Source organism: Myotis yumanensis, unplaced genomic scaffold (genome assembly GCF_028538775.1).
Source record: "Myotis yumanensis isolate MYYU_CA2020_CCGP unplaced genomic scaffold, mMyoYum1.0.hap1 SCAF_1, whole genome shotgun sequence".
Classification (NCBI taxonomy): Eukaryota; Metazoa; Chordata; class Mammalia; order Chiroptera; family Vespertilionidae; genus Myotis; species Myotis yumanensis.
In genome coordinates, this window is record NW_027223752.1 from 62,661,191 (window position 1) to 62,675,229 (window position 14,039).

Sequence of the window (14,039 nt, forward strand, 5' to 3'; positions counted from 1 at the left end):
AGAGCACCAGAGGAAATGCATCAGGCCTTTCCTTATGGCCGCTTCAAGCTTTGAGATTTACTTTCGTTATTAGAATAACAAAATGTCAGAGCAATTATGCCTTTATAAAAAAGCTGCAGGACCTCCTGGCAAGCAGCCAGATCTTGCCAATTTCTTTTAAACTTGAGAAAGCACTTTTCTCATACTGAACAAAACAGGGGAGACCCAGCCAAACATAATCCTGGGCAGTAGGCCCAAGTTCATTTAAGTTCAGCAAATATTTGAGCATCTATTACATGTGCTGGGGATGATAACATTAGTAAAACAAAGACTAGATTTCTTAAATATTATAGAAATAATTAGGGTAAAAATACATCTTTAAAGAGAAAGCTTTGCTTTCTGTACTTTACAGTGCTGTATGAAATGCAGTTTTCTGCAATGTCTAAATCTGTGTCATCCAAATGGTAGCCACCAGACACGCAGCTGCGGAGGCCTTGAAAAATGGCTGGTCTGAGTGGAGACGTGCTGTAAATGTAAAATGCACAAAGACGTATATGAAGACAATAAGGTAAAATACCTCATTATATTTTCAACCTGTATTTTGAAATTTTGAATATATTGGTTTAAATAAAATATATTATTAAAGTTAAAATTAATTTCATTTATTTCTTTTTGTTTTTTGTGTTTTTTTTTTGTTGTTATTCTTCACCTGAGGATATTTCTTCCATTGCTTTTCAGAGAGTAGAAGCGAGGGAGGCAGTGAGGGGAGGGGAGAGAAAGAGCGAGAGAGAAAGAGCGAAGAGAAACATCAATGTGAGAGAGACACAAGCACTGGTTGCCTCCTGCACATGCCCCAACTGGGACCAGGAATAGAACCTGGGACCCTTCGGTGTGAAGGCCAACACTCTAACCATTGAGCAACACCAGCCAGGGCTCTTCGTTTTTTAATGTGGCTACTGGAAAATTGAAAATTATGCATATGGCTTACATTTGTGACTGTCATTTTCTTTTGATTGTACAGTGCTGTAATAAACTCTTGATTTTTCTGGGGCATCATTGTTAATAATAATAGCATTTTTTACACATTTGGGTCTTTTCTCTACACTGGCATTCAAGTGATGGCAAGTTCCGTCAATACTCACTTCTATAGTTGTGGTTATATGGAAGTACTTGGCACATGGTGAACTAAACTTAACTACAGGTCACTAAGTTCACTTCCTGGCTTGACCACATGCTTAATCTTAGTTAAGTTACTCAGCCTCTCCGAGCCTCAGTTGCCTCCTCTGTAAAATGGGGATAATGCAATCTTACATACACATTGTCTACATTTGCAATGATCTCACAAGTGCCTTGTTGAATCAAGTTTTGAACCTTACATAGAAAAGTGTCTTGAAGCTCTTTGCTTTAATGCTGATTTTTACTTCTCAGCAGTGAGGCGTTCAGTCATAAACAGCCTGAAGATCTCTGTTGCCTGTGGGGTAATGAACCAATTTTCAAACTATACAAAGGCTCTTTCCTAACAATGGCATAACTGAAAGGGGAATCATCTAGGGCAGTGGTCGGCAAACTGCAGCTCGCGAGCCACATGCGGCTCTTTGGCCCCTTGAGTGTGGCTCTTCCACAAAATACCGACTTCTGCGCATGGGCCATGAAGTTTCAATCGCACTGTACGTGCGCGCCCGCACGTGGTATTTTGTGGAAGAGCCACACTCAAGGGGCCAAAGAGCCACATGTGGTTCTCGAGCCACAGTTTGCCGACCACTGATCTAGGGCAGCGGTCGCCAACCTTTCGGACCTCACAGACCACTGATCTACAGGCATCCAGGTGAGAGCTGGACCATCTTGGTATAAAGCCAAAAAGTCTTTTCTCTTCACACCCTGAAGGACAGCAATTCTTCTTCACAATTGTATGGTGTGCTGGTCACACAGTGTGCATTCAACACATAGTTTTTGCATTAAAAACAGTATCAAAGAAATTACTATATTTGGAATTTACTTAGTTCAGTTAGAAAGCTATCTATTTGATCTGAGTAGGTTAGATTATTTATTAGTAGTGTTGAAAATGGATTAGAAATTATTCCCATTCCTGCCATTTTATTCTAAACTAGAGGCCCGGTGCACGAAATTCGTGCACTGGGGGATAGGGTTCCCTCAGCCAAGCCTGCCCCTCAGTCTGGGAGCCCTCAGTAGATGTCCTACTGATGACCACAGTCTGGCAGCAGAGGCTCGGTGCAGCTGTCCCCGTGTGTGTGTGTGTGTGTGTGTGTGTGTGTGTGTGTGTCTGCTGGGGGCCTGCCCCCAGCCCCGCCACATAGGCTCCGAGCAGTTGCCGGGTGTGTGTGTCCACTGGTGGTCTGCTCCCAACCACATTGGAAGCTCAGAGTAGGCGCTGTGTGTGTGTGTGTGTGTGTGTGTGTGCGTGCGCGTCTGCTGGAGGCCTACCACCAGCCACACCCTGAAGGCTTCAAGCAGGCGCCCCTCTCTGTTGATCACTCAGGCTCCTGGTCTCCACTGCATGTAGTACTCTCCCCTGAGCTGTGGCCAGGGTGGGGCGCCCTTCCCTACTGTGGGATCCCCAGGGCTACCTAGGGAAAGGCACACAGGGAGGCTGGCTGCAGGCCGCCCTTTCCTGCTCGTGATCGCGGCTGCGATCCCACGGGCAGGTGCACACAGGGGCTGGCTGCAGGCTGCCCTTTCCTGCTCCGTGATCGCTGCTGCATCCCACGGGCAGGTGCACACAGGGGCTGGCTGCAGGCTGCCCTTTCCTGCTCCGTGATCGCTGCTGCATCCCACGGGCAGGTGCACACAGGGGCTGGCTGCAGGCTGCCCTTTCCTGCTCCGTGATCGCTGCTGCATCCCACGGGCAGGTGTACACAGGGGCTGCCTGAAGACCGCCCTTTCCTGCTCGTGATCGCGGCTGTGATCCCACGGGCAGGTGCACACAGGGGCTGGCTGCAGATAGCCCTTTCCTGCTCCGTGATCGCGGCTGCGATCTCAGGGGCAGGCGCACACAGGGGATGCGGGTCCACGGCAATCCGCCAGGCCTGGTCTGCCAGCGGGTTGGGGGCGTGAGTGAGGGCGATCACCCCCTCCCCCCACCCTCTCCCTGCTCTTGTGGGTTGGGGGCGTGACTGCGGACACCACAGCCCCCCGCCAGCCCGGGTATGCCCGCAGGAATGCGAGTCCAGGGTTACCCGCCAGTCCTGGTCTCCCAGTGGCAGTGGGTCGGGGGCGATCAGGCGGGTTGGAGCGTGAGTGTGGGTGATTGCAGCAGCCGCCTCCCCATCCCTAGACTGCTGGGGGAGTGGGTTGGGGGCCTCTGCCTCCCCAGCCTTGGTCTGCTGGCAGCAGGGGGTCTGGGGGGCATGACTGCCGGCAGAAGCCGCCAGGCCAGCCCCGTCTGCTGGTGGGAGAGCCAGTTGGGGTCTTGGCCAGTAGGGGACAGCTGCGGTCACGCCCCGCCAGGCCTGGGTTGGGTCACCCGCCATCCAGGTCACAGATAGCAGGCCTGGATGGCGGAGGGGCAGGCACGATGGCGCTGCCCCATCCTGCCAGCAATATGCAAATTAGCCGCCATCTTGGTTGGTGGTTAACCGCCATCTTTGCTGACAGCTAATTTGCATATTGCCCGTGATTAGCCAATGGGAAGGGTAGCGGTCATACGCCAATTACCATGTTTCTCTTTTATTAGTGTAGACTAGTGACCCAGTGCACAGATTTGTGCACATTGAAAGGAAATTAATTAAAAGGTGGCTGGCGGGGTGGGACTGGGCGAGATGGGCTGGACACACCCTGGAGCCAACCTTCCATGGTTCCTCCCTGGCCAGCCGCACCTGGGGTGGCGCCCTGGCTTGAAGGGCATCTGCAGAGTGAGCGGGGTCCTTCCAGCAGGTGAGGTCCCTCAGCCTCGCCTGCGGGTGGGGCTGAAACAAGCTCTCCAACATCCCCCGAGGGGTCCCGGATTGCGAGAGGGTGGTTCTCGGGTGATGCACCCTGGAATCGGGCTCTCTCGTCTCTGGTCCCGGGGTGGGTCACCCAAGAACCGCTGCTGCCAAGTCACCGCAGCTTGGTAACTCCTGCATTGAGTGTGTGCCCCCTGGTGGTCAGTGCGTGTCATAGCTACTGGTCAGAACGCCTGCCCCCTGGTGGTCATTGTGCATCACAGCTACCAGTCGGACGGTCGCTTAGCCTATCCTATCTAATAAAAGGATAATATGCAAATTAACCATCACTCTGTCACAAAGATGGTGGCACCCATAGCCACAAGATGGCGGCGCCCAGTCCTCTCAGCCCCGCTGGAGTCCCCCAGTCCTGGGGGGACAGCTGCTGAGAGTGGGTAGTGTGAGCGGCCTGGCGGAATGCTTGCTTTGTCGCCATGGCGACAAGGCAAGAGTTCCACCCCAGCTGTGGAGGGCTTCTGGGCAGTGGGCGCAGAGCGGTTGGGGGAGGGCGGGGGACTAGGGGGAGGAACGCATGCATTATCGCCCCAGCAATGAGGCAAGCGTTCTGCGCCAGGCCGTGGATGGGCCTCTGGGCCACGGAGAGCCTCTGGGCAGCAGGCGCAGCGCGGCCAGGCCCCGCAGAGGGCTACTGGTGCACGGATTCATGTGCAGGGCTACTAGTTATATATATAGATAATATATCAAGTAGGAGTGACAAGTTATTTCTTTGTACATCATTCCTTTAGTCACTTACATACAAAATGCACTGTGAATATTTTTGCTTTATTGAAAACAAATCTAAAAGGCAGAGATTATATAAAATTATATACAGATAAGAATCCTTAAATTGTTAATTTCATTTTGCCAATGATCTAGTTGTGCGCTTTTTCTAATTTAATGATAGGTTTTAAATTCAAAACTGCTCTCAACTTACAAATTTAGGTAAGTAATAATTTCTGGTGAAAATATCAATTTATGTAATCGTGGAAATATTCTCTACTGCTGAGAGGCTGGAGGGCACACTCCTTCATTCATTTATCAAGTGTTTTTCAAACATCTACCCTGTGCCAGCACCATGACTTTCACATTGTCTGTTTTTAATGGTATTTCAGATCTTCCAAAAGACCTGTCACTTTAAATTACTGCATCAAGTAAAGAAAACTTCTGATTTTCTAGCTGAGCATTAGATGCTGTAGAACCACAGGGAGATACTCAGGCTCCTGATAACTGACATATTTTAGCAAATGTTTGACAGGGAGGCATTGTGTGTAAATACAGCATAGCTTGATGGTTAAGCATCCTCGTTGAGGAACCAAAAAGGCCTGGTGGTGAATCCTGGCTCTACTGCCTATTGGCTGAGTCACCTTAGAAAAGTTAATTAACCTCTCTGAGCCTCAGATTGCTCATTTGTCAAAGTGGGAACTAATAATAGTACATACCTGATAATAACATAGTGGGGATTGGGTGAGGTGACGTGTGTAAAGTATAGAGATCAGTGCTGGAATTTACTAATTGCTCAAGAAATGTTAGCTATTAATAGAAGGAGTAACACTGACGATGGTGATTGTAGTAGTAGTTAATTGGGTCAAGGGTTTCCTTGTTTAGCTGGACTATCTAATGTGCATAGAGGGAATAGGGCTTTGGTTTTTTATTTTCATATTCTGGTTAACAATATCAAACACAAAATGTTTCAAGATTTAGTTGTTAAAATATTTCTGAAACATACTAATCCATTTTAAAGATTAAAATGAAATATACTTTAATATTTTTATATGTGCCAAGTTCCTGTAGGATTTGGGGTCTTATGATTGTGACAGAATGTTATTACAGATGCAAAAGTTTCAGAAAGTTTATACTAAGCCCAGAACAAAATCTAAATATTTGCTTAGCTAAATGCCTCATCTAATCCTGTTTCTTTCCCCTAAAGAAGTGTATTGCTAACAAAATTCTACTTAATTCAAAGTGCCTGACAACTGGGTCTTGTTTTATTGTCTCATTATAACTTATTTTGTTTATTAACTGTGTAGAAAATAAATTTACCAGATCTAAAAATTGCCAATAAGACAAATTAAAGAGTTTATAATGAATTTAATCTTTTCACATTATATATTTCTAAGAACTTTACTCACAATTGCCACAGGGTCATTGCTGCGGGTGGCAGCCAAGCTGAACTTCTTGACATGGGTGTTGGTCTCCAGAGCCTTTGCAAATTCTCTCAGGGTTGGAATTGGAATGTTCTACGATGGGGAAGGTACAAAGAGTTGATAAGCCAAGGATCCATAGCTTTTAAGTACTTTATATATTTAGATGACTAATTGCATGCTAACCCCTCTAAAAGACATTTACCACCCATCTTCCAACAACTGAAGCCATCCCTAGCCAATAGCCACGCTGTGTCTATTAAGGGAATGTAACACAACGAGACACTGCAGCATCACCTTTCTGATTATTAACCAAAAAATTATGCACCTACCATATTCCCTCTTCTCTTTCATCCTCTGTTTTCTAACCAGACTGACCTACTTGCTAATATATCATGGTCTTTCTCTCCTCTATACCTTTAGATATGCTTTGTCCTTTATCTGGAAATTCCTCTGTCCTTTCTCTGATTAATTCCTACTCTTCTTTTAAGACTCAGCTAAAATATTACCTCCGTTGTTTATTGGCTCTCATAGGCAGGATCAAAATTTTCCTTACCTGCAATTCCATAACATTTGGGGGCTTACCACATTGTGTTCTAATGATTTGTTTAGTGTTATTCTCCTAACAATAAGTTCTTCAGAATAGACAAAATGAATCCTACTCCCTCTTCTACAGCACTTAGCCAGGTACTGACCACTGGGGAGGGTGGCAACATGGGGTACAGCCAGAGGCTGACGTGAGTCTTACATGTTCCACAGACTATTCTGGGACTGTGAGCAACTTAACCTCTTTAAGTCCCACTAAGAATTAAATGAGATAATGAATTTCAAGTTTTTAGCAAAAAATCTGGTACATAATGAGTACTCAATAAAAGTCTGTTATTATTTTTTAAATATATTATTGATTTCAGAGAGGGAGGGAGAGGGAGAGAGAGACAGAAATATCAATGATGAGAATTGTTGATCGGCTGCCTCCTGCATGCCCCCTGCTGGGGATCGAGCCCACAACCCAGGCACGTGTCCTTGACTGAAATTGAGCCCAGAACCCTTCAGTCCCCAGGACAATGCTCTATCCACTGAGCCAAACCGGCTAGGGCGAAAGTCTGTTATTATTATTAAATGCTAGAAATTGGTCCAACAAGAATGAACAAAACATGTCAGACAATGTTTTCTCTCCCTCTCTCTCTCTCATACACAAAACACACACACACACACACACACACACACACACACACACACACCTTTACTTGAGAGTCACATGACCTATTGCCAAATAGAATAAAGTGGAAGTGACAATGTGTGATTTCAGAGAATAAGTAATAACATACACTGTGGCTTCCTGACTGTTCTCTTGGATCACTCATGTTGGGGGAAGCCAGCTGTCATGATGTATGGACACAGGTAGAAACAGAGGCTTCCTATAAACAGCCGCGGGAGTGCACCTCCTAGGAAGTAAGTCCTCCTCCTCAGGCGGGCCTGTAAGGTGGTTCCAGCCCTGGCAGATAGCCTGCCTAGAGCCTTTTTTGAAACACTGAGTCATACTACCCAGCTAAGTCACTCCCCGTTTCCTGATCCTCAGAAACTGGGTGAAAGAATAAATGTTTCTTCTTTTAAGCCTGTAAATTTTGAAGTAATTTGCTATTCAACAATAGATAACCAGTATATTATTTAACACAACTACTATTAATTGTTTCCAAGAATTCTAGAAATCATTTTTTTTAAACCTACTTCTTCTTTTGAATGGGATATCTTGCCTCAAAATCAGTGACTCAAAAGATTTCATCTAGGTAATCAGTCATCCCCTTTAAGTTTTCTAAACTCAAGATAAATCAAGTGACTGACAACAGTCATAGTGAGATACCTTAATGTTGTTGAGATTGACTTCTTGGAGGCTGGGATCGTTAGCTTTCATCTGCTGCAGACTTACTTCCACATTTGTGGGGTTGGGTGGTTCCTCAAATACAGGCTTGACCTTTTCACCTTTGACCACATCTAAGACACAAGTTAAAAAAAAAAAAGAAAAGTAAGGATTCTCCTGTCAAAATCAGTGATGATCCCCTCCCACCCCGCCAAACGACCTTTTTTCATATGCTCTGATCCTAATAACACTTTATTATCAATGACAGTAAGCTTATTCTCAAGTAAACAAGCATGGGAATGGTATGGCTCTGAGTTACAGTTTCAAAGATTGATGCTTCTCAACCACAATGAGAAGTCTCAGTAGCTGACACTGCATGGAGCCAAAAGTGCAGGAGACCTTACAGTAAGCATGTCAAACTCGCGGCCCTATAACGACTATTTTTGCAGCCCAGCCAATATAACAGTATGTAATGAACGTTTTAATAAAAATTTTGTAACTTAATTTTTACAATATGCTGTTATACATAATTATTATTATTATTTTTATTTATTTATTTTTTTTAAAAAAAAATTTATTTTATTGATTTTTTACAGAGAGGAAGGGAGAGAGATAGAGAGTTAGAAACATCGATGAGAGAGAAACATCGATCAGCCGCCTCCTGCACATCTCCTACTGGGGATGTGCCCGCAACCCAGGTACATGCCCTTGACCGGAATCGAAGCTGGGACCTTTCAGTCCACAGGCCGACGCTCTATCCACTGAGCCAAACCGGTTTCGGCTATACATAATTATTAATAATGCACTACAACATTTGCTAATACAAAAATATGTATACACAATTTGAATAATTATTAATTCCAATGTGTGAAATCTGAAAAGAAAGAAACATCAATTGAGCTATCAACTGTTAAGTGTGTATACATTTTTTTGGAATCCCTGTATTGTTGGTGGAAATGTTGGTGCATGATTTTGGGGAGAGTAATCTGGCATTACCTGTCAAAATTTAAAATGCAGAAACTTTATGACCCAGAAACTCTATATCTAGAAGTCTAATCTACAGAAAAAATAGCATAAAAACATAAAGATATACATTCAGGAATGTTCACTGATGTATTACTGGTGACAGTAAAACAGAATAAAATGTCCATCGATGTGAAAATGGTTAAATAAGTTATAGCATAATCACCTAATAAGATGCTATCTATTCACTAAAAGAACAGGCAAACCTACATGTACTGGTACGAGACTAGAACCATAATTTAAAAAAAAAAGTTAATGAAAAATAAAATACTTAGGTCTAAACCTAAAAAATATGTACAAAATCGGTATGAGAAAAACTATAACACTCTTGAAAGATAGTCCATGTTCATAGATAGGAAGACTCAATATTGTCAAGATGTCAGTTCTTTACCAATTTAGTGTAATCCCAATCAAATCCCAGCAAGTGATTTTGTAGATATCCACAAACTAATTCTGAAGTTTATATGGAGAAGTAAAAACCCAGAAGAGCCAATATACTATTGCAAGAGAACAACAAAGTTGGAGGACTATCACTCCTCAACTTCAAGACTTACTATAAAGCTATAGTAATCAAGCCCTAGCTGGGTGGCTCAATTGGTTGGAGTGTCATCCCTTATACCAAAGGTTACAGATTTGATTCCCGGTCAAGGCACATGTTTCTCTCTCACATTGATGTTCCTCTCTCTCTCCCTCTTGCTCTAAAAATCAATAAAGTGAGGATTTTTTAAAAAAAAGCTACAGTAATCAAGACAGCGTGGCAAAGGTGAAAGAATATACAAATTAGTAGACTAGAATAGAACCCTGAAATAGACCCACATAAATATAGTCAACTGATCTTTGACAAAGGAACAAAGGTAATGCAATGGAAAAAGGATGGGACATCCATATGCAAAAAATGAATTTAAACACAGATCTTACACTTTTATAAAAATTAACCCCAAATGGATCACAGACTTAAATATAAAATGCAAAACTATAAAACTCCTAGAAGATAACATAAGTGAAAACCTAAATGAGCTTGAGTTTGGTAGTGAATTTTTAAATATAACACCAAAGGCAGCCATGAAAAAATTGATAGGCTGGACTTAATTCAAATGAAAAGTTTCTACTCTGTGCCCTTGGCTGGTAAGGCTCAGTTGGTTGGGCGTGGTCTCATGCACCGAATAGTTGCTGGTTCAATTCCTGGTCAGGGCACGTGCCTGTGTTGTGGGCTTGATCCTGGTTGGGGCATGCAGGAGATAGCCAACTGATGTTCCCCTCTCACATAGATGTTTCTTTCTCTCTCTTCCTTTCACTTCCTCTCTGTGGGAAGCGGCTGCAGTGTTTGGACAGGTTCAAGCCTCGGACTAATGAGAGGGCACAATCCTCTCATGGACACGTGCAAGTCCCAGCTTGGAGGGCAGGGCCCTCCCAGCCCAATTATAGCCAACAGCTATAGTTGCAAGCTTGAACCTATGGTCCGAACACGTGGCCCCACGTGCCTGAGTGATGTGGGCTTGATAAGAGTTCAGGTGCATGTAATAGATAGGATTGAAACCCACGAGAATGCTGTAAACATCTTGACCACGCCCTTACTTTGCCTCGTGGAATCTGGCTATAAAATAAAGACATGGCTTGTAGTCCGTGGTGCTGTCGCTAGCTCTCCATCAGAGAGGACAGCGTCCCACCCAGACCCAGCTTTCATTCTCTTGTCTGTCTTTTCTCAATCCTTCACCGCCCCCTCTCAAGGCTCACCGAACCTGGCAGAGCTGGCTCGGCACATAAGGCGCCCAAATGTGGGGCTGAGTATGCCATGGCCGTGCCAGCTCGCCACACCTCTCTCTCTAAAAGTCAATAAAAAAATATTTTTCTAAAAAAATGTTTCTACTCTGGAAGATACTGTCAAGAGAATGAGGAGATGGACTAGGAACTGGGAGAAAATATTTGCGAAAGACATGTCTGATAAAGGACTGTTATCCAAAATATACAAAGAACTCAAACTCAACCATAAGAAAACAACCTGATTTAAAAATGGCCCAAAGCCCTAGCCAGTTTGGCTCAGTGGATAGAGCGTCCCCCTGGGGACTGAAGGGTCCTGGGTTCGATTTCGACCAAGGGCACATGCCAGAGTTGTGGGCTCAATCCCCAGTAGGGGGTGTGCGGGAGGCAGTCGATCAATGATTCTCTCTCACCACTGGTGTTTCTATTTCTCTCTCCCTCTCTGAAATCAATAAAAATATATTTTAAAAAAATGGGCCAAAGACCTTAGCAGACACTTCACCAAAGAAGATATAATGGTAGAAAATAAGCATATGAAAAGATGCTTTGCATCATGTCATCAAGAAAATGCAAATTAAAATGAGCTACTACTACATACCTATCAGAATGGCCCAAATCTGGAACAATGACAAAACCAAATGCTGGTGAGGATGTGGAGCAAAAACAACTCTCATCTTTACTGGTGGGAATGCAAAATGATATAGCCACTTTGGAAGACAGTTTCATGGTTTCTTAGAAAACTAACAATACTCTTACCATAAGATCCAGCAATCATGCTCCTTGATACTTACTTGAAGGAGATAAAAAGTTTTGGTCACAAAAACCTGCACATAAGTGTTTATAACAGACTTGCTTATAACTGCCAAAACTTGGAAGCAATCATAACCAAGATGTACTGCAGAGTGAATGGATAAATAAACTGTGGTACATTCAGAAAATGGAACATTATTCATCACTCAAAAGAAATGAGCTATCAAGCCATGAAAAAAGACATGGGAGAACCTTACTTATTAATAAGAGAAAGAAAGCTGGTCTGAATAGGCTACATGCTGTATGATTTTAATATGTGACATTCCGGGAAAGGCAGAACTATGGAGACAGAAAAAGATCCGTGGTTGCCAGGGGTTAGAGGGGCAGAGCACAGAGGAATTTTAGGGCAGTACAAATACTCTGTATAATACCACAGTGAAGGATACATGTCATTATACATTTGTCCAAAACCACAGAATTACACCATCAAGAATGAACCTTAATGTAAACTATGGACTCTGGGTGAAAACAATGTGTCAATGTAGGTTCATCAATTTTAACATATGTACCACTCTGCTGCAGGATGCTGATAATGGGGAGGCCATGCATGTGGAAAGGCAGGGGATATATAAAATATCCCTGTGACTTCCTCTCATTTTTGTTGTGAACCTAAAAATGCTCTAAAAAACAATGTGTTTTTTTAAAGTTAATGATATACAGTATATGTCTATGTATAAAAGCCAAGAAGGTTAGGCACCAGACTTTTAACAGCAAACATGTTGTCAGAATGTTACCCTTTCATGTTGGAATTAACAATGATGAACATTTTTTATTTGTATGCATAAGAAACCAGAAAGAAAATAAAAGGAACATTGCTCGTTGTCTGTGTAAATTACCCAGAATAAATGATGATTTATACATATGCTGCTGAGACTTAAAAGCATCTCCCAAGTTTTCATCAAAGAGAATAAAATAGAATTAATCTCAGAAAAGTTGTGATCTTTGGGGAATTTTCACAGCACCTTGATCACATTGTCCAAAATGACCTGGTTATTGGTCTGTCCCTACTATGGGTAGATAAGTTCCTTTGGGTGGTGACCATCTTTTATCTTTGTACCTAAAGATAAAACCCATGACACACAGTAGGTATTTGGAAGATGACCAGTGAGTAAGTGGGAGAGTCTAATGAGCTGGCTCGCCAGGAAATGGTCTGGCACTTCTGTGCCAGCAAATCCATCCCAGTGTGTCTTTCATGCTCTCTGGGGGATGTGGGTATTCAAATTCTAATGACAAGCATCCATTATTGAGACAAAAAGACACTGAAATAGAGAAAAGAACTTATTTAAGATACGACAGTTGATTAAAACATCCTTGGGAACAGGAAACTCTGCATTCCATGCTAACTATGCAACCTATCAGCAATTTTACCTTTTGATGGAAGGGACCTAACTACAGAGTGTGTTTTGGACAAAACAACTGATTGTTACCAGTTACACTGCCAGACAGAGTTCCCATGATCAGCTACTCTATTCTGGTTTGACTGCCCCGAGCCCAGTGACCCTTGGTGGACTGACAAAAGCCACCTTCAAAGGCCGCAGCACAGAGGTCAGGATGCACTAGACAGTGATGGCGAACCTTTTGAGCTCGGCGTGTCAGCATTTTGAAAAACTCTAACTTAACTCTGGTGCCGTGTCACATATAGAAATTTTTTGATATTTGCAACCATAGTAAAACAAAGACTTACATTTTTGATATTTATTTTATATATTTAAATGCCATTTAACAAAGAAAAATCAACCAAAAAAATGAGTTCGCGTGTCACCTCTGACACGCGTGTCATAGGTTCGCCATCACTGCACTAGGAGGCCCAGTCAACAGGTCTCTCCTCCCAGCAACACATGGAAGTTCCCAAGCCTCACAGAACCACAGATTCCACGTCAACTTACTTCTCACAGGCCCTTTGCCACCTTTACTGTTGGGTGTTTCTTCATCAAATTTTGGGTTATTGAGCAAATTGTGGACTCCAAGAACAGCTGGAAGAAAAAAAAATCAATGAATAAACATTAAGTTTGGAAAAACATGTTAGGATATCCACATTGTTAATTTGTTCCTTGAAGAACAATTTTTGGATCATAAAGATAAGTCTCCGGACCCATACTTCCTTGCAGTGTGTGGTACATGTATAGTGTTAAATAAACTGATATATTAACACACACACATACACAAAAACCCTCCCTGCAAGACCACCAGCAATCTACACAGGTCTTTCTACATCTGTACCTGTGACACCATTTGGGATCTGAGGGACAATGGTCTAGTGATGGTCCCAAATTACTGAAAACCTGCTAAGACCTCCTAATAAAGTAGATTCAAACTCATCAGCTTTCCCATCTGCAAAATGTGAGGGTCGGACTGAACCTAAGGATATTTTAAGATTTGACATTATAGAGATGATGGCATGTATTTCTTCAGAGGCAAAGAGCAGAAAGATCGTGGGTCTCTTTCAATATAAGCCTCACCGAGAGAAGTTGCCCTTTCCTTGTCTAAAGCATCTCACCGTGGGAAATAAAAGAGACACCAGGAACGGAA

The 14,039-nt window shown here is 43.3% G+C and overlaps 1 protein-coding gene across 6 annotated transcripts in view; it reads right to left on the bottom strand.

The window, feature by feature from the left end:
* The window catches only part of TMOD2 (tropomodulin 2), a 58,100-nt gene that overhangs the window by 19,968 nt on the left and 24,093 nt on the right, over nt 1–14,039 (bottom strand). For all 6 annotated transcript variants that reach the window (XR_011472424.1, XM_070422799.1, XM_070422830.1 and 3 more), the window contains exons 5-7: nt 13,397–13,483; nt 7,923–8,053; nt 6,050–6,157 (exon numbers count right to left, since the gene is read on the bottom strand). Coding sequence is in view for 5 of the 6 variants with exons in the window: in XM_070422799.1 (XP_070278900.1) it covers nt 6,050–6,157; nt 7,923–8,053; nt 13,397–13,483 (326 nt within the window). In the remaining variant the exon portion in view is untranslated. The remainder of the gene's footprint in view (nt 1–6,049; nt 6,158–7,922; nt 8,054–13,396; nt 13,484–14,039) is intronic.